Raw genomic sequence first — 25,311 nt, 5'->3', positions numbered from 1 at the left:
TGATAGAAATAGTGGTGCATGCTCAACTTTCATCTCATGCATCATGTGATTGTTGCATTTTGTGGTGCTGCTGTTCATTGGCTGTTATTCTTATGTTGGGTAGCACCGGGAGCGGAGAACGAATACGTGGAGTCAGGAGAGTACATGCAGGACGATCCAGAACCATTCCAAGCTGAGGATATCACAGGCAAGATGATATGACCTTGATTCCATCTCTAGACTCGTTATGTTAGTTTCGATTCCATGTAATATTGCTCGCTGCCTACCACTGAAATTATATTGCCTCTTCACATGACATGAGCCTAAACACCGTACTCTTTCCTAGCAAACTTGTATGGCTAGGTAGGCTTGCTCAGCTACTAATGTTAGCATTGCTAGTTGCAGGTGTTTTAAACTCATGTGATAACCTAAGCTTGATGTCATTATATTAAATTCTGTTAGTTAATTAGTGGACCTATATACTTGGTAAATGACGGGAGGCCTAACCTTTTGCGGGGTGCTTCGTTCCGTTATTGCCGCCTTAGTTACCGGTTACCGGTGTTTGATTCCATAATGATCGCTCCTAACACGTTCGGGGTTGTTATGGGGACCCCCTTGATAAATCGCGTAGTGTTAAGGCTTGTCCGGCAGGACCCAACTTTGGTGTTAATTTGCTAATCACTTAATAATAATCTGCATAGGGAGTAGCTACCCCGAGGTTTCTTAATCAACAACCCGGGCCAGTGCTCCTCATGAGTGTTGGTCCAAACTGGTCTGCCTGCGGAGCCACCACAAGGAAACTTGAGGTTTGGTGCCTGTAGCTAGTTCCATCCGGCGTGTCCTGAGACTGAGATACGCGGCTCTTATCGGGGTCGTCGACACGTCGGGAGGTCCTGCTAGCCTTGTCTTACCTTAGCGGTATATCTTGCATATAGGAATCCCAGTGAAGCTTTGGTTTTCCCCAGAGTTGAGGTTTTCCTCTAAGGAATCCGACGAGATCACGAGATTCGTGATAGAGGATGCCTTTGCGGCCTATGTTCGTTTGTGATGGACTAGTTGGAGCACCCCTGCAGGGTTTAATCTTTCGGAAAGCCGTGCCCGCGGTTATGTGGCAACTTGGAATATTTTGTTAACATCCGGTATTAGAGAACTTAAACATAAACTAATAAAAATGCCAACTGTGTGCGTAACCGTGATTGTCCCTCCGAAGATCTCTCTTCGACGGGAACACGGTGGGGTTATGAATGCCGTAGGTAGGTGTTCAGGATCACCTTCTGATCAAGTAATCCCGATCGTTAGGTAGACCACTTTCACTTCTCTTTTGCGTAAGTTAGTCACTTATTCAATCATAGGATGCAGCAGCCTGAAACACTTCATCCCTTCCTTACCCAAATAATGTGACTAGTTTTGGCACCAAGGTCTTAGATTGCTGAGTCCCCGTGGCTCACGGATGCCTCCGAAACTCCCAGCAGGTACAGGTACCCCAGAGACAGATGATCCCGACGACACCCAGCTGGCGTGGCAGTACGACGAGGAGACAGATCGCCTTTACGTGAACTATCCAGAGGACTGAGCCGTGGTCGTGATCGTGGGCCTGCAGCGGGTAGCATAGCATTTTCCTTGTTTTGTAGTCCGTACCGGAACTACCTTGTTTGTATCTGCGTTGTACTCTGTATTATTAATAAGAAGACAGTTGAATCCCAGATTGTCTACTGTAATTATTATTATGTGTTATGTTTACTTGCTTGCGAAACGCTTAGATGTGCTTCTTTCCTATTCGGGGGCCTCGACCCCCAGATCGGAAAGGACCGCATCTTGGTCGTTACATTCTTCTTCTTTGATTCCTTTCCCCAGCGGGGACAATCAGCAATGTAATGACCTGATTTCTTGCATTTGTGACAGGTCCGTTTCTTGTAGTCCTCAGATGCAGATTCTGATTTCCTCATGTCTCTTCTTGATGATTTACCGAACTGACCTCGGCGTGTAAATCTCTGGAATTTCCTCACAAGCATTGCGAGCTCCTGTCCAAATTCTTCAGGGTCACAACTGCTGTCATCTGTTTCTTCTTCAGATGAGGAAATTGCTCTATCCTTCAGTGCACGTGGTCTGGAATAGCTTGGTCCATATAGATCTCTCTTTTCTTCTTGCTGGAATTCATGAGTATTTAGCCTTTCAAGAATATCAGTTGGATCTAGCATCTTGTAGTCTGGTCTTTCTTGAATCATCAGAACTAGAGTGTCAAATGAAGGATCCAAGGATCTCAGCAGTTTCTTCACAACTTCGTGATCAGTGATGTCTCGAGCTCCCAGTGCTTGCAGTTCATTTGATATATCAGTGAGGCGATCAAAGGTGTCTTGGCAGCATTCATTGTCATGTCTCTTGAAGCGATTGAAGAGATTGCGAAGAATATCAACACGAGAGTCTCGCTGGGTTGATACTCCTTCATTTACCTTGCACAGTCTCTCCCAGATCAGTGTTGCAGAGCCCAAAGCACTTACTCTTCCAAACTGGCCTGGGCTTAGATAGCCACATATGATGTTCTTCGCTTGAGAATCGAGTTGCTTGAATCTCTTCACATCAGCTACAGTGACACTGGCAGAAACGAGGGGAACGCCATTTTCCACAATATACCAGAGATCATTGTCAATAGCTTGTAGATGCAGTTGCATTTTGTTCTTCCAGAAAGGAAAGTTCTTCCCTTCGTAGGTGGGAATGGTGCAGTCAACTTGAACATGCCTGCAGTCGACATAACTAAAACTCCAGATGGTTAAACCAAAATCACATAGAACAAGGGAGTACCTTGCTCTGATACCAATTGAAAGTGCGTTATATCGACTAGAGGGGGGGTGAATAGGAGATTTTTAGAATTTCATCACTGAGGAAATTCCTTTTGAGGAAATTCCTCACTGATGACTAACTTACAGCGGAAACAGTTACGGATCAGACATGCAAACTTTCACAATAGCAGTATTACAGAGTGAAGAATGTGAAAACAGATCGCACAGTAAGCAGGCACGCAGAATACAGATGATGATTAACTCAAGTGAAGAATTTGGGGTTGAGGAAATTCAGAGAAAGTCTTCAGCAAATTCTTCAAACAGTCACAGTGAAAGTCATCAACACATAATACAGAGAAAGTAAAGAGTTGAGGAATTAGAACCCGATTCTCGGTGAAGACTGTTGTTGATGACCCAGTTCACCTTGCTGTGACAGTTGTACATCTGGTTTGGAGTGGCTTGGTATTGAAACCAAAGGACACCCAGTCCCCGGACACACAGTCCCTACCGTATTCTCCTTGAGCTAAGGACACACAGTCCTCGCCCAACACTTCCAAACCCTCACAAACTCGGTCACCCGGCGATCCACAATTGACTGCTGGATTGCTCTAGACCATGATGCCTAACCGTCTGGAGGATGCACAGTCCTCAAAGGTAAAAGGCTTCAGCCCCACACAGGAACAACTTCTTCAGTGATGCTCAATCACTAGGTTTGGTTTGTGGTTTCGGTGGGTGGTGTATTTCCTCACTGATGAATTACTCTCGAAGGCTCTGAGGAATTTTGGTTGCTCTTATGACAAGTGTCAGGTTCTAACGGAGCAGCCAACCAGCTAGTGGTTGTGGGGGGCGGCTATTTATAGCCTGGGAGCATCCCGACATGATTTGACACTAATGCCCTTAAATAATATGACCGTTGGAGTGGATAAGACCAGTGACTTGGCGTGGTTATCGAGACGGTCGGGACCCTCAACTGTGAGAGTCCTCATGTCACTCATATTCCTCACTTGAGGCTTTTGGTAGGATTTGGCTTGGGTTGAGCATCATGAGGAAATTCATTCCATAGTGTTACTATGACCCCCTTTAACAGTACGGTGTTCCTATTCATCAAATGCGAAGAAAGTAAAACAGAAAACGAAAATCTTCACGCTTCAATTTCTTCAGAACGATTCTCTTCAGGAACCACCGATCTTCTCAATATCAATATCTTCATGAGGAATATCAATTTCATCGCAGATTCCTCGTGATTCATTTCTTCAGCTTCAGACCAATTTCTTCAACTGAAGACATATATTTTTAGGGGTCGATATTCTTCAAATATCTCAAACTCCTCAATGACTTATAGATCATGTGTACACTTATAAACACATTAGATACTTAACATATAAGTCTTCAAACCACCAAAATCACTAAGGGGCACTAGATGCACTTACAATAATGCCCGGACAGGTGACTCCGATCAACCACTAGATGAGATCAACTCAAGAATCAGAGTAGTAGATATATCACCACTAACTAAATAAGCAAACTTTAATAATTAAAATAATAACCATCATCCTTATCATTAACATGAAGATATATCCCATGCTATGCAATGCTTGCACCATATAGAAATAATGGCTTGCCTTGGTCAGTGGGGTTGTTCAAATACTCCTAATCTCCAAAGTTTCCTTCTGAAATCATATTGAAAATGGCAAAACGAAGGAAAAGTCATTTAATATCCTTTTATTAACCAGAAATTCTATGTGTGTGGGAAAAATACCAAAATTTACCAGGTTGTAAAGAATTTCAATCCCAACCCAATGCAAAAAGAATCAAGTGATTTGGACCTGTGGATAAAAAGTTATAAGAATTCGAAGTTTCTGTTAAAAACTAAAAATATAAAAACAAAAAGGAAATCCTGGGGAGGGCCACGTCGAAGGCGTAAAGTGGAGGGGCGCCTCCACTTAACGCTTCGGCCACGGGCCGCAGTCCCTGGCAGGTGGGACCTGCCTGATTTAAACAGAGAGGAGGGGAGGGAGACAGAGGCGAGGCGGCCGGCCGGCGATGGTCGACGGTGATAGAGACAGCGGCGACGCCAGGGAATGGGTGGAATGGAACGGGTAGTCCACGGCGATCACGTACGTACCCGTAGCTCGGCTAGAGGTGGACAAACAACGACGTCCCCTTCTTCTCCGGCGGCGGCAGCTTCGGGTGATCGTCGGAGACGGCGTTCCAGGGAGGGATGGGCTCGGGCGAGAGGTCGAGGAGCACCAGTAGGACTCACTGAACCTGTCGGAGGGATCAATTTGGCTCTGGGGATAGGGGAGAAGGCTGTCAATGGAGAGGGGCAGCGGCAGAACTCCGGTGATGCTCCGAGGCCAGAGGGCCTCCGGGCCTTGGCTCACTCTTCGGGGGCTCGATCTAGATGAGCAGGAGGGGGATGGAGAGCTCGGAGGGGTCGGGCTCCTCCTTAAATAGGCCGACGACGAGCTCGGTCAATCTCTCCCGAAGCGGCGAAGATAAGCTCGGGCACGGTCGCCGGAGCGCTGAGCTGGTCGTCGCGGAGCGCATGGAGGTGACCAAGGAGGGCAGAGACGCGATGGGATGGGTCCTGGCCATAAATGGCTTGCGGACGGGCACAGTGGCCGGAGGCGACAATTCGGCCCTGTGCCGGAGCTTGGCTGGGAGCGGCGGTGGCGCTCTCCGGTGGCCCGGCACCTTCCACGGGTACCACGCGTCTGCCACGGGGTTCACCGACGCTCAGGACAAGGAGGGGACAGAGTGTGACCACTCGGGACAGCTCGGCTGTCACTGGGGCTGCGCAGAGCGCGCTCTGTCGCATGCCAGTGCCATGGTCACCATGGTTGTGGCTGTCCTGGTGCCACACCAGCCTGGCCACCTTGTCCCTAGTGTCGACAGACCCTCCATTAGTCACTCACCATTGCTGGCTTGATCACTCAACATTACCATCGACTTGGAACATCAAAAACAGCTTCTAACAGCAAAGTTTGGGAGGTCCTGGAGCTAAATTGGATAAGGATTAGATCAAGAGGTGATGTCTAGTGGATTTAGCATAGGAAAGACTCCAAACTGGCAAAATTTGGCAAGGTTTGAAGATCAAATGGATATAGTTCCTTTGTAAAGCACCTTTCTGGTCCAGAATACAAATGAGCTCATAGCACTCATTTGAAAGCTTTGCTACCAGTGAGTTTTTGTAGGAAAGTGTCATTTGGCAATGCACACATGCTCAAAAAATTTCAGCTCCAATGTGCACTCCTAGCTAGAAGTTCCTTCACAAGGGTTCACTGTTAACAGAAACTTAGCAGAGTTGTTTTGCTCAAAATTTGTATTGGAACATGGGATGTTTTTACATATTGGAACTAGATATGATCCCTAGTAACTACAGGAATTTATTGGGAATTTTTTAAACCAGGAATCATAGGGTTGCTTCACAAAGGGGTAATTCTGGTCAGATAATAAATAATTATTCTGGCCATAATTATCCATTGGGAAAGGAATATTTTTGCATATTCTGAAATCATATGGCAACGAGAAAATGCAGTAAAAATTTTGGGGGCTTAAAGCTCATCCAAGCTATGGGTTGCTTTACAACCTATAGGGTTGCCATAATTCCCAAAAATAGGAAAAGAAATTGTTTAGGCAAATAAAATATTGCAAATAAATCCCAGAAACATTTTGGGAAGATAAAAAGGTTTTGGAGTGGTTGGTGGCAAGAAATCAAGGGTTGAGGATCCCTCTTGGTTGAAGTGGTTTGAAAAACCCATCAACTTGCCCCTGAAACTCTAAAATATTTTGAAAAGAAAAAGTTTGAAAAATCAGGGTGTTACACAGTGCCTGCACTTGCATATCCTCCCATGTATCGTCGTCAACCTTGGCCGGCTTCGTCTCCTGCAAACCCTTCAAGATTCTCTGTTGCGCCAGAAGATCCTTGACTCTTGTCTACCATAAACCGAAGTTACTCGTGCCATCGAATTTCTCCACCTCAAATTTGATGAACCCGGCGTCATGCCGAGCCGCAATCTAACCGACATGTTGCCGTCGGTCTGACCGCCCTTACTTGCCTCTGCGACTTCCTCACGAAAAAGATCACCGATCCCAAATTCCTCGTCTGAAGCCACGCTGCAATATGCAATCTATCAAGAAATCTGACCCACACCGTCTTTGTCCGTCCTTCAGAAAATTTGCGTGAAGCCTGTCGCCGTAGCCGAATCGCTTCACCCTTTTTTTCCTTGAACTTGCAGACAATGTTTCGTTGTGCTTGTTCGCCTCGTTGCCCCAGCTTTTATTACAGCTGAATCACCTGGCTTCCGGCCGCTGACCGAAACCGAGTCCTAATTGTCCACGACTATCGAGTCCCTTCCGAGTCGTGTTTAAATCAAGTCTCCCAAGACCGATGCATGCACACGCATCTTTTCCTATTCCAAATCGTAACCAGCAGCAGGCTATCCCATCCGTGTTAAAACAAGTCTCCCAGGACCGATGCATGTTTTCCTATTCCAAATTGTAACTAGCAGCAGGCTGTCCCATCCAACATGCACACGCACGCACCTTTTCCTTTTGTTTACTTAGAAACAATCATGCAATCGCTGCCAATATCCTAGAGTCCTGCACCAACACGGAGACCTGCTGCCGCACGGTAAACAGGTCTGTCCTGCGTACGCAGCTCCGCGCCGTCACCTTCCTTTTCTTGATCCGTTCACTCATCGTACGCCAATCATCAGGGCCGGTCCATACATTTCAGAGGCCCTGCGAGACAACAAAATGGTGCCCTTATAGACAGAGAAAGATTTGAAATTTATCGTATTTCAACAGCAATTCAGTAATCAATATATAGTATAGATCAATGGTCTTTGAACAGGGACAATGAAACGCACGTCACATGTTATTTATTTGTAATAATCTAGAGAAGTACAACATAGTAGTACGGAAACAATATAGTTGTATAAAAGATCACTCTTCTAAGTGACACAAAGAGACCATCATTTCATCAATTGATCTGCAAAACAAAAACCCATGTCAAAACTGGTAGCAAACTTAGCACTTCATGTTTACATTGATGTTCAGATCTACGAAACTTACATTGGTTTCTAGCCTCCCCAATCTGCATGTTCTTCACTTCATGTCTTCACACGGATAAAATTTCTCTAAGGCTTCCTACATAAGGCACAACAAAGCAAGCTTAGCACTTCATGTTTATACTATGAAGATACGATCTTGATGTTTCTTCTAACACTTCGAGAAGCAAAGTCATCAATAATCGCATCAACATTTATTTCATCCAGTTTATCTTTCTCAATGCATAAAGTAGCAAGACCATTCAATCTTTCCTGTGACATTGTTGATCTCAAATAATTTTTCAATAGCTTCAACTTCGAGAAACTACATTCAGCTGATGCTACAGTGACTGGTACAGTAAATAAAATTCGATAAGCTATTAATATATTTGGAAAACAGCCTATGTCTCTAACATACTCAAAAATCTCCATAGCACGCAATGGCACATCAGAATCTGCTAAAGTCATTTGCAACATTCGTAATTCTGAAAAGAGCTCATCTAATTCAACATCACCTCGAGAAAACGCTTCTACAAATTTAGCACAACATTTGCGTAATTCAACATCATTCAACGACTTCAAATCTTTCGAGCTAAGTAAAAAGCCAAATATACTTTGAAACACTTTAAGTTCTTCAAATCTGTTTTTTAGAGATACTTTTGCAACATCAACCATAACTAAGAAGTAATTAACTTCAAACGCCTTCTTAGCTAATAGAACTTCTTCAACATTATCGTGTTCATCAAGTTGCTTCTTCCTAGTAACATTACGTTTTACTGGAAACGATGAATCTATTCCCATTTCTAACGCAAGTCCTTTCGCAATCGTTAAACTAGATGCAAATCCTTCATTTCTGTAATTTTCAAAAAAAAGCATCATTCCTTCAATTTGCTGCAAAGTAGAGTCAACACACAGGGTCGCAGACTGCAACTTTTTGCTCACCGTGTTCACAGCAAATAAAATGTCATGCCAAATGACCATGCCTAGTAAAAATTCAAAACTACCAAGTGCATTATATAAATTTTTCGCATCCGTCTTTGACTTGGCATCATCACAAATTTTACCTAGCTCGGACAAAGCTATCCTTAATTGGGGTGCTTGATATCTAATAGCTTTAACACTTTTGATACGACTCTCCCACCGCGTGTTAGACAAACCTTTCACAGTCAAATTTGGAATATGGTCAAGCAACACTTTCCATCTTTTAGTGGAACTTGAAAACAAAACATAAATGCATTGCACAATTCCAAAAAAAATAGCTTTACTGCACGAACTTGCCATATCACACAAAGTAAGATTTAGACTATGACACGCACATGGCATATACACAGCACTTGAGTTAATTTCAAGCAATCGGCTTTGTACCCCTTGTTTTTTTCCTTTCATGTTCGAACCATTATCATAACCTTGGCCCCTCACATCATTAATATTTAGGCCAAAAGACTTTATAGCATCAAGAAGTACACTAAAAAGACCCAAACCAGATGTGTCATCCACCTTCAAAAATTCCATAAAGAACTCCTCTATCTTAATTTTGTTATTGGACATGTTAACACATCTAATAATTAATGTCATTTGTTCTTGATGACTAACATCCGGAGTGCAATCAAGAATTATGGAGAAATATTTGGCCTCTTTAACAATTTTTAGGATAGATGTTGTAACACTAGAGGCTAATAGAGAAATTAACTCATTTTGAATTTTGTGGCTGAGATAATGATGATAAATCTCATCATTTTTAATTCTCCTCAGATGTTCCTGCATTACTGGATCAAATTCTGCAATCATCTCAACACATGCCAAGAAATTACCATTGTTGTGTTCGTAAAGTTTTTCACTAGATCCGCGAAAAGCTAAGTTGCGTTTAGCAAGAAACTTCACAATGGATACTAGTCTTATTAGCACTTGTCTCAAACGTTCTTTCTCCTTTGTGATCTGCTGCATCAAATCCTTATCAATTGTTTTACTTTTGGATAATCTGACTCTAAACTCATTCCAAGTGTTCATGTTTCTAATATGCTCTACACCATTTTCATGTTCTTTAAGTCTCTCGCTTAGATGCTTCCAATCTTTCAATCCATTACATGCTAATGAACTCTTGTTGTTATGGGATTTGAAAAGCTTACAACAAAAGCAATAGACCTTGTCAACATGTTTAGAGTAAAATAACCATTTCCTATCATGCATCTCCCCATTGCTTAACTTTCTGAAATAGTAACTTTGTGAAAAATGTCTAGAAGAACTATCAGATGGGAACAAAATATTCTCTTCTCTTACAGGCCCCTTCTCTACTAAAATATGCCTAGCTTTATCATCCAAATTATTCCAGTGTCGTGGATCTAAGATATCAGCAGTAAAAGGTTGTTGTTCACCAACACTTGGAGTTTCTAAATTTGTTGAATCAGCTAGATTTTCATGCTCACTAAGATTAATTTCATCCTCATTGGTAACATAATCTTCATCTAAATTTTCAGTTTGCTGCTCTTCAACAGTCACTATGGCCAATTGCAAGGAGTTCCTAGAAGAACTACTGGTTCTAAAATATTTGTCAATTGAACCTTTCTCAGTTTCTATTAGTTCATCTTTCTGTTTTTTTCTCTTCCTTTTCTCACTACCAGATAAACATTTTCTAAAAGACATGTCACCAATCAATTTGCAAAAAAAGTTAATGCAGGGAAAAACAGCACCTGGATATGGGCTCGATGTGAAATTGACGATGTGAAATCTTCTCTGTGCTCCCTACACTCTCTCTGTATCAAGAACATATCAGTTTTCATAGAGGAATAGAGGACCAAGTAGCAGTCTAGCAGAGAAAATGAGAGATGCACCTGCGGTCCTGCGCAATAGACTGCAACTTTTTGCTCCAGCGGTCCAGCCTCCAACCTCCACTGCTACACAGATGCAGGCCTGCACATATGAACCTGCTCGTTGATTGGGGAAGGAGGGAGAAGATTGGGGAAGGACTCGAGGAGGGGCTCTCCACCGGCGAGTAGAGAAGGGGTTCTCCACCGCCACCGGCGAGTAGAGAAGGCGATGCCCTTCCCAGTTCCCCTCCGAAATTCCGAATCTGAAGGAAGAGTCTCTCAGCTATTTAACATCAAATATGCAGGATTGCGGGATTGGGGAAGGAGGGAGAAGATTGGGGAAGGGAATTAGGGAAATCACCGTTGGTCTCCATTAATGGCGGCACGGGATCGACGGCCTCGTCGCCTCGAATCAGGCGCTGGACTGCGGGAGCCGCGTCGTTGTTCCTCATCTGGAGACTGCAGACTGCAGGCGAGGCGACCAGAGGAGGCGAGGCGAGTAGCGACCACAGGAGGCGACCGCAGGAGGCAAGGCGAGTCGCTACTCGCTAGGTGCTGCGGTGCTGGGCCGGGGCCCCTACCTACCAGGGGCCCAGGGCGGGCGCCCCGTTGCCCCGGCCTGTGGGCCGGCCCTGCCAATCATGTTGCAACACTCGCCACCTCGTGCATCATCCGTGCACGAGCTGTGTTGTAACCTGGCCACCCGCGTCGCCGACACAGTTCGTCCCTCGTGTCGTGCCGCCGCCTTTGTACAACACCGAACGCATCATCTTGATGCTCTCACACTCCGACCTATCCGGCCGTCCCCGCGTCTGGTCGCCGGTCTGATCGCGAGCCAAATCCGTCGCTTCCGCAACATCTTCAACAGCCACTACGTTGGTCCGATCGCCACGTCTAGCCGAACCTTACCGACCGCAACCCATAGAACGGTCCAGGCCTCCTGCCCGAAGTCTCCGACACCACCGACCGCATCCGCGATTGCCGTTATGCTCCACCTTGCACCAATCAGACGTTACCTAGCATCCATCGAGCATGATCCTCGTACCTCTAGATGAACTTCTGCATAGCCTTCTCGTAACCTTGCTCATGATACCACTAGTTAGAATAAAACGCTAATGCAAGATCATAGACGACACACCGAGGCACGATATTTGTTAACGAGGTTCACCGATAAGGCTACATCCCTGGGGCATGACTACGGGCGCTCCTCCCCAAGATACCGCAACACTGGCCGCCCGGCTGCCGGCACAACTCGCTGGCTCCCCCGCGTACCTATTGCCATCTGATCGTCATGGGTTACAACATGTGGTGCCCCTCGATATATAAGAGGCCTAGGATACAACGTGTCCGACTCCTACACGACTCGTGCCTATCCACACCAATTACAACTCCAAGTATACGTAACCCCTTGCGTACATAATATTCGACACAAATATAACAGGATCCCGCCCTGCTGCTTGATCCGGTGCCAGGGAGAGGGGAGGAGGTCGCGGATGGTAAGAAGGTAAGGGGAGGAGAGAAGGGGTGGGAGCGTCAGCCGTTGGAGAGGTCGTGGGCGGCGGTGGCGGCAGCTACGGCGAGGACATCAGTGGTGGCGGCGGTAGACGAGGGAAAGGGAGAGGGAGAGGAATCGGGGGGTGGGGACCGAGGGCTGGGCCGCTGGCCAATCTCCTCAGTTATTTTCTCTTCTTCTCGAGAAGCGAACTTTTTTGTCTGTTAGTTAATCCGATGTGGATAGCGCGAGAGGGCGCCCCTGATGCGTCGCTTATTGTTTTGGATGTGAGCAACGATCTATTTATATGTGGATTATTGTCCCATCGTATCAATGCGGTCAGAGTAAAATTTAGTACTATTAGAAAAATGTAGGCAAATTTCTAGACCATTAGAAACAAGTTTCTATCATATGGAAGCAAAAATATCACATGCTTGGGACAAATTATATGCATAATGGAGACATGATTGCAATTACAGCGGAGGCAATTTTTCAATCTTTGGAAACCAGTTCTTCTTCGAAACAAAATGATAGATGGACTGGATCTTTTCTGTTGGATCAAACCTAATTTCAATTGCACCTGATGGCACATCTCTAATTCTAGAAACAGATTTTTCGCTAGAGATAAACAAAGGATGTGGCTAGATCTCACTCAAGTGAGAAGACATATAAAAAAATAAGAAATGATTTTTTTAAATCACAAATCTTCATCTAAGATCTGTTAAGCATCGGTTGATTAAGGTTTAGCCATTCTGATAAATAAAATTTAATGTAACAGTTGAACAAATTCTTGAAACAAACTTCAATAGCTTTAGAAACAATGGAGTATTCACAAAATTAAGAAAATAGTGGAAACATTTTGGCCGTATGGCCATTTGAGGTTCCGGAGTTCGACTAGACGAAACCCGACACGAAATAGGGCTCCTTCGCATGCTCTGAGCTCAATGGAACATACGAGTGAAACATAAAGGAAAACACTTAGTATCCATAGTCTGGAACGATTCCAATCGTCAGACCCATCTTCTCCCGTCGATCCAGCAGAATCCCGACGCTCCAGATTCGTCTGTGATTTAGAAACTAAAACCGTATCCCCTAAATCCCGCGCGTAATCTACTCCAATCAACGCCCACAACCGCCCGTGTCTGCCCACTCCCTTGTTTCCCCAACTCACCATTGCCGACTCCAGCGCCATCCCGTTCTCCGCCACCAACCAAGCCGCTGACCCCCGTCCCCCCCACCGGCCACGAACGCCGCCCTCCCATTCCACCGGACCGTCCGCCGGATCGACCTCGCAGGCACAACCTCGCACCCGTGCACTGCCCCCTCCTCTGTTTGCCACCCCACCTTCGTCGCATGCAGCGGCATCTCCTCCACCTCCACCAGACACCGCCGTTGCCCCTACAGCCCACCGACCCCGCTTCCCCCACCGGCCGTCGACGCGACCCTCACTCTCCACGGAAGCCTACTGTCACATCCAGCCCACACCCCTAGTGCTCGACCCGCCACGCACCACCAGCTCACCCCACATCGGATCTAAGACCCCGCCGGCGGCGAGCGGATCAGTCATCCCATCCACAACATCGCCAGGGCGTACATCCCGTCGATTTGAAGCTGTCGCATTGCATCGGCCGCCACTTGCTGGAGCTCCCAATCCCAGGTCTTAGGTAAACTCTACTGTTTGTGTGTTGTTCCAGATTTGGGATTTCTTTCTCATTTTTTTTCAAATGAAATCTGATGTCTAATTCATCCTATAGACTAAATGTTTCATATGTTCATTAGTTGACTAGCATTTGTTTTTGAATATTTTCATATGTCGCACCCGTGCTTCCTATCTATGCAAATGTTCTAAAATACATCCCAATAAGCTTCCTGTGTCACATGTAGACGAACACTTGGCGGCAAATTTGTTATCTATTCCCTTTTTAAAAATTCCTTGCTTCCATTGTACAGAAAAATTGAACCATGTTGCACCTTAAAATGCATCAAACACAGATGCTTCTGCAGTGGCCACTCTCTGATTCGATTGTATTAAAAACTGCTTCCAAAACATTGCCACCATGGAAAACATACACTCAATGGAAGCAACTTACTAATGCCTGTGTCATGCGCCGTATTCATCGTGTGCCCTTTTTTTTGCTCCTGACCATAAACAATGCTTTTAGTTTTTTGTACTGCATTTTGCTGCCGTGCCTAATACAGCATACAAATATGCTAACCCATCACATCACTCTTTTTCTCAGGTGACAATCAACAATGACTAAAAAAGATAAAGAGTCGATATGCAGCGGGCCGGTTACATGATATCGTGTTAGGTCTCGCCCCCGCAAGGAAAAACCTCATTCGTACCAAAAAATGGGGCAATCTCCTGGATGTTAGCAAATTCTCAGCCCCCGAGGGACTCCTAGAATGGATCATTGACAGGATTGACCCGAAGCTTGGTGAATTTCGGAACCCACGAAACAATACCAGCATTCTATTCACTCCAGAAATGGTTGAAAAGGTCCTCGGACTTCCTCATGGGACTAGGCCTGTTGTTGTCATAAGCAAGCATGAAGAATCCCCTCACCGAGAATTCTGCAAGACAGATTATGATCATGGTAGACGGGCGCCCATTCACTATGCTGCAACTATTCTAGAAAAAGAAGTTGATCTAGATGACGAGACCTTTTTTAGGACCTTCTTTCTAGTAGCATTGGCTACTCATTTGACACCAGGAACTGGAAACATGGTCCCTTTGGAGTATTTAGGCAGCCTTGAAGTTGCATCCGAGGTTTGCGAGTACGCATAGGGAGATCAAATTCTCAAAGATGTCATGACTGAGATCGATACATTCCAAAAGAAGAAGAAGAAAACAATATTAGATGGAGCTTTCAAAAAAATTTGGGTTGGCAGCTGCCTACCCTTGGTTGCGGTATACACATAGTCTATGCACTTTTTTTACCTCATCTTTTATGTAGTTATTATTTATTTTATCCACTTTTTTTGATCCTACCTTTTTATTTTCAGATTATATACATGGACCATCTCGACTTTCCTGAATCATCTATTTCGACGCATCACATAAATTACTCACTCCCTAGAACATCCCACGTAACAGATGAGGACTTCAAATTTGTCATGCTACATGATAAAAGCAGATTGACCCTCAACGCACATATTTATGGTGCGCGACCGGTAAGGCCATACAATATTTTCTTGCCTTATATTACAATGCGATACTAATTTATTAAGATAGATGCCAATCTTTTCTAATATGACGCTCCCCGTTTATGCATGTACATCTCCATATAAGAATTTGTAATCTTCAAGTGTGCTAAAATGCTGCATTTTTTTGTAGTTCCGTGCACCCGAAAGCACACCATATGCCATCCAACGGTCAAACTACGATGACCAACCTGCTACACACCCATATATACAACAAACAGAAAACAATTGTACCAACCATCCACCACAGGTACCCACTTCTATTGTGCTTATTTCTAACAGAGCTTTTACGTACAGCTTCTACTCATCTGGTATTCTAAAAAATTTTATAGACCGAAGAAAATCAGGGCATGCATCACGAGGCCCCTAGATTTCCTATCAAGCTTCCGGAGGTACAACGATATCAAATTATTTCTGAAAACCCACTAGTTCTATACTCCAATGCATGTTTCTACCATCTTTTCTGAAGGTTTCCATTCTGTTACTTACATGCTTCCCTCTAACTTGAAGAAACATAAACATGACAAATAAATTCTATACACAAAACCCATGCTTCCACCATAATAATAAAATGTCTTCATGTTATAATACACATGCTTCCAGAGATAAATGTCTTCATGCTGTCATATACTTGCTTCCATAGTAAATTCTATTCCTCAAAACCCATGCTTCCTCTACAATAAAATAATGTCTTCATGATGTAATATGCATGCTTCCAGAGTAACAACCACCAGAGTAAATGTCTACCTGTTGTAATATACTTGCTCCTAGAGTCAATTCCATACATCAAACCCATGCTTCCACCATAGTAAAAATTGTTTTCATGCTTTCATATAAATGCTTCCAGAGTAATATCTTCCAGAGTAAACTTACTCATGTTGTACTACACATTCTTCCAAATTAATTTATGTACATCAAACCCATGCTTCCACCTTAATACAAATGTCTTCCTGATGTACTATAAAAGCTTCCAGAATTATTTAACACGCACAATCATTTCCTCAAATCATTCACCATTTCACATGCTACATGCTTTCGTGCAGGAACTACCGGCCTACATACTACAAATTATTGAAACACACAAATCAAAATGGGCACAGGATATATCAAAAGCTACATCGAGACTTTCTAAACTTCACGCCAAGCGCATGGAAGAGTTTGCACAAGATGTTTTAGCGGCCACAAAAGATAATGCTCCAGATCCAACAAATTATTCTTCACCTCATTGGGTACTCCAGGACACACATACCGAACAACCACAGCCACATGGTCCAAAAGAAACTCCCGACACCAGGTTTTGGAAGGAAGCAACTGCATATGCCGATGAGGTGGAGAAAAGTGTTACTAAAAAACCTCAAAATAACCAGGATGTAGCTTCAACATCCGCTCCTGCTGCGAACCAAGTTTGCACCGAACCACGTCCCTCATCACATCAAGACCAACCGGCCGACGCTATTACAACCCCTCCTGTCACGAAGCATTCCACCAGCAGTGAAGAAACATTGCGGAGGGTCCTTGATTCTTACGAAGATCCGAGTTTCAGTCTTCTACCCCCCGGTCAGACTTGGACCCAAGCTTTCGCCGAACCACCTCCATCAACACATGAAGGTGAATTTGTGGACGCTTCTACAGCTGTAGTACAAACCACATCTGCAGGTACGTGCATCACAAACCATATTACAATCTCATTTCGGTTTCAATTATTATTTTTCAATAAAATCACTTGCACGTATATATGCTCGTGCAGGACCTACAACCATGGCAACAGTTGAAGCAAACCTGGCACACATTAGTCCTCAATCATCCCCAATACATGCACCAACACCAACATCCCCCACACAGCTCACATAGGTGCACCTTCTAACACTTTATCAAAAATGCATCCTCTAACCCCTTTCGCAGCTTCCATTTAAACGCGAAGACACGTGTCCAACACTTTACATGCGTCTACTTAGGATAACACATCCGAAGGACCAAACATGAGCCATAATGTCAATGAGGTACGGTTCCACCCTTTTCCAACTCACTCACACTCCAAGTACAAAATTCAGTCTACACCATTACCGTTAAATTATTTGTACAACCTATCATCCATCCAGGGGGGTCAACCCTCCACCGGAGATGTCCTTCACACCATTGGCACACAAACTCAGGAGAAGAAGAATAGGAAGAAGAGAGCTTGTCTTCGGAAAACTGAGGACACAAGGCTGAAGAAAATCAAGGTTACAAGCTCTTTGATAGAACTGTACAACAAGTACATCACCGCCAGATGTTTAAGGCCTCCCAAAAAAACTGATAAAAGGTTACATGTCACAACTTTTTCATTAAATCACATCCGTGCACTCGCACCTTTTATTAAGTTTATGATTCACCTGCAAGCAACTCATGCTTCCTTGGTTCCCTAGTAATGTGTTCATACTTACATAAAATGCTTCATCTGATTACGTTTGTTCGCAATCACCCTTGTATTAGGCCACCTTTCATCGATTACGGTGGGTACCATATATCATATGAACACTTCCGTGACGCACTCAAGCCACGCGGATGGGTTGACACCCATACAATGGAGCTCTACATTCGCCAGTTCAACCTTCAACAAACAATGGAAGCATGCAGCTCTGCCCTTCCTACCAAATACGCCTTCTCACAGTCCTTGACGGTAACAACTTTCGCAACACATCTCTTTGGTTTTCCACCATCACTTATTTTAAAATTCTTTACATTGTATTTCATAACTTTCATCAGGCAAAACTAAGCGTGCCCGAGGAAAAATTCGTTGCAACCAACTGCCTTCGTGAATTCAACAATGCCTACCAAGATGGCTCGCTCAAGTCAAAGGATATGGTACACTTCTCACGCCATTAAACACTGTGCTCATCACTTCATATCAATTTTTCCAAACTTCCAATTTGCACCGTACCATGTACTCATGCACAATACATCGTCAAAATTTACAGTCTATAACCACCTGGAAACAAATTCATACCCTTCATACCCATAATATTTTTGCAGCTTTACTTCGCAATTCCCCACAAACAACATTGGATACTATGTTGCATCAACCTTCTTTACAAACAGATCAACATATTCGATTCAGACAAGAAGCTGAAAAATGATGAAGTGTACGAGTTGTCAAACAATCTGGTGAGCACTCTCCTAAACTAACAGTAACTAATTATTGTGCGATGTTTTTCTGGTGATGCGTTGATTACATTTTGCATCCCTTTATTTTTAGGTTACCAACTTTACGACACTGGCCACGCATGCCAAAGCATTCACAAAGTTGGATTTCATGAAGTTCACGTGCTTCAACCCCCCGATTGCCCCCAACAGAAAACGCAGTAAGTTTATACAATCTTTTTTTCAACTAAAGTCGGTGAAGAAGAAAATTCACTACGTATGATGCCCTCTTCTATATTTTTGCCAGCTACGATTGCGGAATATTCACAATGCTCTTCATGAAGCAATGGGATGGGAAGATCATGGCCAACTTTTCCAAGGTATTACCCTCCTAAACCAAATAGCTACTCATGTGTTAATTCAATGCTTCTATCAATCATATTGGTTTTTGGCATGTAACCAACTCTGCAATTTTCTTCAGTGCACCCAACTACAAATGTGCATTCTTCATTGTTCTAACCACCGTCCCGACTTCTACCGCAGGATACATACGGCCATCGGGCGATTATCACCGAACTAATCATAACTTCGCAGCTCAACAACCAAGACCCTACCTGGGTACTGAAGACCAACTGAGGAACCGTCTTAGTCGCGATCAAACAAATAATATTCCTCGTAGATAATCACGCCGACGAGCATTCAACAGAATAAACGATCGCGCTTCTGCGAACTATGTGCTTCCAAGTTTCTTTTTTTACTTCTAGCTAGTTGTTTTATTACACAATTCAACTTCGTTACCAACAGGTTCCCATATTTTTGTGTCCTCTATCTGGTACTATTTTGTACTCAATCATGAGTTTTCAAGCTGGAAGTAACAGAGCATTGTTTTTTCGCTTCATGATGCTGCTTGTCGTCTATGTACTACCAACATTGAAAACAAAGTGTACGTTACTTTGCACTACGTATGATGCTATCTTCTATATTTTTGCCAGCTACGATTGCGGAATATTCACAATGCTCTTCATGAAGCAATGGGATGGGAAGATCATGGCCAACTTTTTTACTTCTAGTTAGTTGTTTTATTACACAATTCAACTTCGTTACCAACAGGTTCCCATATTTTTGTGTCCACTATCTGGTACTATTTTGTACTCAATCATGAGTTTTCAAGCTGGAAGTAACAGAGCATTGTTTTTTCGCTTCATGATGTTGTTTTGTCGTCTACGTACTACCAACATTGAAAACAAAGTGTACGTTACTTTTCACTACGCACGAATAATACATTTTTTGTTTCCACTTCAATCTGTGCTTGCTTCTTGCAAACATTACTCACCTGAAACATACATTCTTGCATGAATTACAAGAACAATCTACACAAAATTTGTGAAGCGGAATGCTACATATTACTTTGCATTCTCAAAAAAAAATTCACATTGATCATAGTTTTCACCAAAAAAAAACCTTGATTTATCCTGAATCAAAACCCCAGTACATAAACATGAATACGCTTGCTTCTTCCAAACTTCACTCACCTAAAACATATATATTCCCATGAATTCTGGCGCCACCCTACATGAAGTCTGCTTCATGAAATCGGTGTGCTTCCAGCGTGTCGTTAACATTTTTTCACAACTACATAAATCATACCTATATTCACAGAAATAGTGAAGCAGAAGTCTACATATTATTTTCTGAATTGCCAAAGTAAATTCTAGTTCATCAACTTAGTACACCACATCACAGTACGCGGTAACCTTCGTAGAAAAACTATTTACAGTGTCAACTCCGTCTCATGCCTAAGTTTTTCAGCTTCAACCTTCTATCTCTGTCTCTCAAGCGCGAGATACGGGCAATTCCTCTTGTCGTGCCAATCCTCCTTACAATAAGAACACACACCCTTCTTCTTTGCTTTTTGCTGTGCCTTCTCCTGCCTCAGCTCCACTAGTGGTTTCCTTCTTTTCTCTTTATCTTTTGGTCTACCTTTTTTGGCAGATTTTGGCGGATTATTCACATTTCTGCTTCCTACTACTTCAACATCAACACCTACTGGTGGGTCTTGGTCTGGCAAACTACCTGACAACCTCCACTTCCAGACCAGCTTGCTTAGCTCAACCACTCCACCAGCAACAATCTTGTACGTCTCCGGACCAAAACATGCATCCGAAGCAAGTGTACACATCTGGCTGCACAGGTCATTGTACCTGAGAGTATTTGTTTCCGGAACCTCTGAACCAACATTTCTGCTTCTTGCAGGTCTAATTGTTGCTTCCTCAGACCATCTATGCATCATGTATTGCTCAGGTATTTCTTGCACATTAGTATGCACCATTATCTTTAGGATGTGATGACACAAGATCCCATTCATGTGGAATCTATTGCATGAGCACTCATACGACCTGTCAACTGGGTCGGTAACAACCACACGTATTTTACTTGAATCAGAATCGCAACGTCGTAGCTCAAACTTAAACCGATTACCTTCAACAGGATTAATCATCAATGCCGTTGTCTCCTCCATCATTTCCTTAAACTTTCCGAAGGCAGTCCTGGTATAAAACTTTGATGCTTGCTCCTCTATCTTGTACCTAGTGGAAAAAAATACATCCGTTCTCAGTAGGAATACAGAAGCATGATAACAACATATATGAAGCAAACTTTAGCTCCACATGTTGCAGATTATATCAACATTTTTTTTCACATTTAATCTAATTGTACGTTTCATACCTTGACCACAACGGCGCAACAGTAGCCTCGCCAAGGAAACCAGCATTGTCCTCCCGGTCAAGCCTAGTTTCCTGTATGTACTCGTACTGCTTCACAAACTGCCACACCGAGTCATGAGGATGCACAAGCTTCTTGAAGAACGAGTTCAATCCTTCTGACCTGCCAGTCGTGCCTGTGAAGGGAAAGAAGTGTCTTTTGAAGTACGCCGGTGCCCAGGTGTGCCTACACTCCCACATGTTACTCAGATGTGGGTGCTCACCAAGCTCATGCTTCAGCACCATCCGCTGCCATGCTTCCTCAAATTCTAATGCACTGTCGGTCCCATTCACACAGTAATAGAATTCTTCCTCAAAATCTGCTCTTGTCCTGAACAACATACCCAGTTTTTCTTCGCTATCTTCAGCACGTTTCACTTACAGCATCTGTGTACTATTCCAGGGAAAACCATGCTAATAGCTTTTGACATCGCTTGGTCTTGATCTGTCATTATACACCTTGGTGGGTCATGCCCCATTGCATCCATCCACTTCTCAAAAACCCACTTGAATGTCTCAATTTTTTCATCTGGAATCAATGCACATCCAAACATTATGGTTTGCATGTGGTTGTTTATTCCAACGATTGGTGCAAACGACATATCATACCTGTTCGTACAAAACGTAGTGTCAAAGAACACACAATCTTTGAATTTTTTGTATGCCTCCCGGGTCCTTCCATCAACCCAGAATAGTGCCCTCACTGCTTTATTCTCATCTTCCACCTTCGCATAAAAGAAACGTGGACTCTCTGCATGCAGCTTCTCAAAATACTCCATCGTTTTCGCCATATCATTCAAAGACACCTCATTTCTCAACTTAGTTCTAATGTTTGCAACATCTCTGGCAGTGTACGGAAGGTTGCCAAGTTCCCCATGCAAGTCTCCTAGCGTTGCCATGATCAACGCTGTTGGTATGTTCCGATTATGCAATGTCTTCAGAAACATGTAGTCCTCATACGGTACCTTTATATGAGATCTGTAAAACCTTGTCCATTCCCCCCTACTCATCATTGGGTGCGTATGTTGCTCCTCAAAAACAGTTACTTCCCATTTTCCATCCCTGAACACCACTGCCATGCGTGCTCTGCATCCATGCCTATTCACCCTGTTTCTCTTTCGCTGTGCTACAAGTTTTTTATTGCCAAAATCTGGTTCCTTCCTTGATGCACAGACATTTTCTTCTAATGCTTCATACCACTCAGGATCACACACAACTTGTTTTCCTCCATCTTGGGCGCTTTCCCCTCCTGCATGAACACACTCGAACTCTCTCATGATTATGTGATTACACCCCTTCTTCTGACTCCTCTTAGTGTAACATATCCTACTACCAATACCCAGCTTCTTAGCATAGCTATTATACACCATTTGTGCTTCCTCGATGGTGTCGAAGACGAATCCAACATATGGCGCATCTGGTCGAGTAGTTGTTGCAGCATCAGCAAATGGAATATATGTCCCCCCTTCAATGTCCTCCATGGTTTCATCCTACAATGAAGCATATTTTTTAGCACCATAATTGCAAACATGAAATCGTAGAGCCAAATCATTAAGCAAAATTTGTATATATCTGAACACAGACCATATCCTCATGCATCTGGACATACACGGTGCTAAACAAATCACGCCATAGTCCGAACATAGCCACTGACATTGAAAACTAAGCTTCCAGCAGCAAATTATAATGTATCCAATGGAAACAAACAATGCTTCTAACTACGTTCTCTCACACTTATCCTAAAGATTCATCATCAATCCCCTATGATGTGTAAAAGACCAAGCAAATGATGCATCATACTACCAGTACACATCAAAACTACAACCAACATAAGAAAAAAGAAAGCTAAGTACTGCGAACATGTATCAAGGTGTTCGTTTTACCTCATAATCCCCAATATTCACCACTGGAGGATTCAGGTTCGTCTGATTACTCGAAGCAGCAGCACCCCAGACGCCTGCCGAACCTGTCGTACTGACCGATCCATGCCGCCAGAATGCATCCGAAATCCCTCCATACTCAATATCTCGTCGTAGGCGCGCCATTTTTGCAGCCACTTGTATCTCGCTGGAAGCACTCGCGCCACAAATCTGACTGGAGAAGACACAGGGGAGAGGAAGTGTTCTCCCGCGGGAGGCAGCGTGCTTCCAGGGCGTGCGTTCAGGGCCACTAATTACGTACACCCAGCCGCTTAATTACAGGTATTAAAAGCCTCAGGAAGCAGTACATCTAATCTAATCTCATGGATCCCATCACCCGCATCCAACGGCGCATAGGCAGTCTGATGGATGCTAAACACCTGTAGCCTGATGCCTAGCGCTCGCCAAACATAAACACCTCATCTACAAAAAACAACTAATCAATGTTATCTGGATTAGGCAGTGGAAATTGAAGTTTGAAAGTAGATGTCGTCATTTTTTCGCAGGGGGTATGTGACAGTCCGATGCCGACGTTACAGAAGGTTCCCCTTCTATTCCGTTTTCGTCGTGTGGTTCGTTTGCTTTTCGCATCATCATCACATCATGCGCATCATCTGCATTGCATCGGCATCTCGTTGCCGCCAGTTTTCAAAACTTGCATCCGTTGTTAGTTGCCGGTTCTCGTCGTCCTTCGTTCTGAGCCCGTTCTCACAAGCACACGCCCGCGGCTTCGTCAAATCCTTGTTTTTAAAAGTGCGCGTAAAACTTTCTCTGATTGGGTTGAGATTTGACGTGCAGTCTTATTTTAATATAGGTAGGCCGCCTGTCAAATTTAGTCGCGATCGGAGTTCGCCTGGTAACCGAACGGTCGACCATAGCGGCACCGTATTCGGTCTATCGTCGGACGTGTTCCGGTGTTTTAAAAAACATACGTTGCCGGGTGCCGTTTTCTCTCTCATCTCTGTCTAGCCCCTCTGCACAGTGCTTCGTCCCTACGCGCAGCCCGCTCCGAAACCCCCCGGACCCGAAAGTACGCTCGTGACCATGGGGTCCGATCAACCCCGTTTTACCGCAAACTGCCATCGGTTTATCCATTGGACTTCCTAACCTATTTATCTCGACCACCCGATCTTAATCGGAGGGTCTAGATGCTCCAAAAACCCAACCCGCTGCTATATATACCAGGCTCAACCCTAAAATCTTGCATCTGTCCCATCCACCCGCAGTCGCCGCCGCCTCCCTCTGTCTCGGGATCCATGACCACAACGAGCAGCCTCCGACCATCTCTCCTGGGTTTCAGCGCTAGCCAATCCAACCCAATCCATCCATCCAACCTGCCGCACCCAACCCACGAGATCCTCTATTGCCGCTGGTAGGATCTCCACAGTTAGCCATCTCTCTCTGCTTCTCTGCCCGTGTTTTTCTTCTCTGAATTTTCCCTCTATCTCATCTCTCCCCATGAACCAGGAACAGGCAAACGGCCATGGACATCATTGCCGCTCGAAGCCTCCTCCGCCCCGCCTCGTCCTCCCGCCGGTGAGCCGAACCGCCGTCCCATGCTCTCTGTTCTTCCTCGTGCTCCTTCCCATCTCCTTCCTCCTCTGATCTATCACTCTCTCTTGTTTTTTCCCCTTGTCTGTCAGGGAGCGAACACAGCTCGCAGCCACAGGAGCCGCCATGGACAGCGTGGCCAGCTTCCGCTGCTGCAGGCCGCCCCGGCCGCCCCAAGGATCTCCTCGCCGGAGCTCCACCAGCAGGTAGGCCAGTTGCACGTCCTTCCCTCTCCCCTCGAGCCTCTCTCTTCCTCTGAATTCTTTCTCTCGCTGGTTCAGGAACATCGTTGTTAGGAAGCAGGAGTTGGACCTCTCCCATGTGCTCGTGCGTCGGATCGAGCTCCCGTCGCGAGGAATGGATGCCCCAGTCCTGGAACAGCCCATCCCTGCTCTCGGTATGGATCGCCTCGCCCTGGATCCGCCGACCGTCGCTCTGTTCATCGCGTCGCGCAGCTAGACCTGCATCTCCAGCGACAAGTTTTAGTCTCCTTCAGTTAGCGACAGGGTACGATTCATCTATGCCAAAACCCATTTTTTATACCACAAGTTGTTCGTAGCCGAGTTGGTCAACCGCTCTAGCATACACAAAGAGATCGTGGGATCAAATCCCAGTGCCTGCCATTTTTTTCTTAGTTGTTTTCTCTGTTTTA

At 44.5% G+C, this 25,311-nt stretch overlaps 1 protein-coding gene and 1 long non-coding RNA gene across 3 annotated transcripts; both read left to right on the top strand.

The window, feature by feature from the left end:
• The first annotated feature begins 15,189 nt into the window (after positions 1 to 15,189).
• Positions 15,190 to 15,658, top strand: LOC123430969. The gene is made up of 3 exons (XR_006623002.1): positions 15,190 to 15,280; positions 15,444 to 15,560; positions 15,643 to 15,658. It is a non-coding gene; the product is annotated as an uncharacterized LOC123430969 (long non-coding RNA).
• A 1,518-nt stretch (positions 15,659 to 17,176) lies between these two features.
• LOC123430967 lies at positions 17,177 to 19,058 on the top strand. Of its 2 annotated transcripts, none has more exons than XM_045114792.1 (8): positions 17,177 to 17,310; positions 17,464 to 17,612; positions 17,783 to 17,969; positions 18,056 to 18,154; positions 18,323 to 18,454; positions 18,546 to 18,651; positions 18,738 to 18,810; positions 18,974 to 19,058. In XM_045114792.1, the coding sequence occupies exons 1-7, from the start codon at positions 17,290 to 17,292 to the stop codon at positions 18,770 to 18,772; spliced, it is 729 nt and encodes a 242-aa protein (XP_044970727.1). In that variant the 5' UTR covers positions 17,177 to 17,289; the 3' UTR covers positions 18,773 to 18,810; positions 18,974 to 19,058. The 2 variants fall into 2 exon arrangements, with proteins under 2 accessions (XP_044970727.1, XP_044970726.1); XM_045114791.1 differs by having other exon boundaries at positions 17,410 to 17,612.
• The last annotated feature ends 6,253 nt before the right edge of the window (positions 19,059 to 25,311 follow it).

The sequence above is a fragment of the Hordeum vulgare genome, chromosome 2H, assembly GCF_904849725.1.
Source record: "Hordeum vulgare subsp. vulgare chromosome 2H, MorexV3_pseudomolecules_assembly, whole genome shotgun sequence".
Lineage (NCBI taxonomy): Eukaryota > Viridiplantae > Streptophyta > Magnoliopsida > Poales > Poaceae > Hordeum > Hordeum vulgare.
The sequence above is the reverse complement of the archived record's forward strand: the minus strand, read 5'-3'. Positions and strand labels throughout refer to the sequence as shown.

Bases quoted from the DNA above. Each gene is read 5' to 3' on its own strand.
- LOC123430967 (XM_045114791.1), top strand. From the start codon at position 17,290: ATGAGCCATAATGTCAATGAG. The intron at 17,311-17,409 runs GTACGGTTCCAC...TCATCCATCCAG, and splicing joins TGAGCCATAATGTCAATGAG to GGGGGTCAACCCTCCACCGG. The intron at 18,652-18,737 runs GTAAGTTTATAC...TATTTTTGCCAG, and splicing joins TGCCCCCAACAGAAAACGCA to CTACGATTGCGGAATATTCA.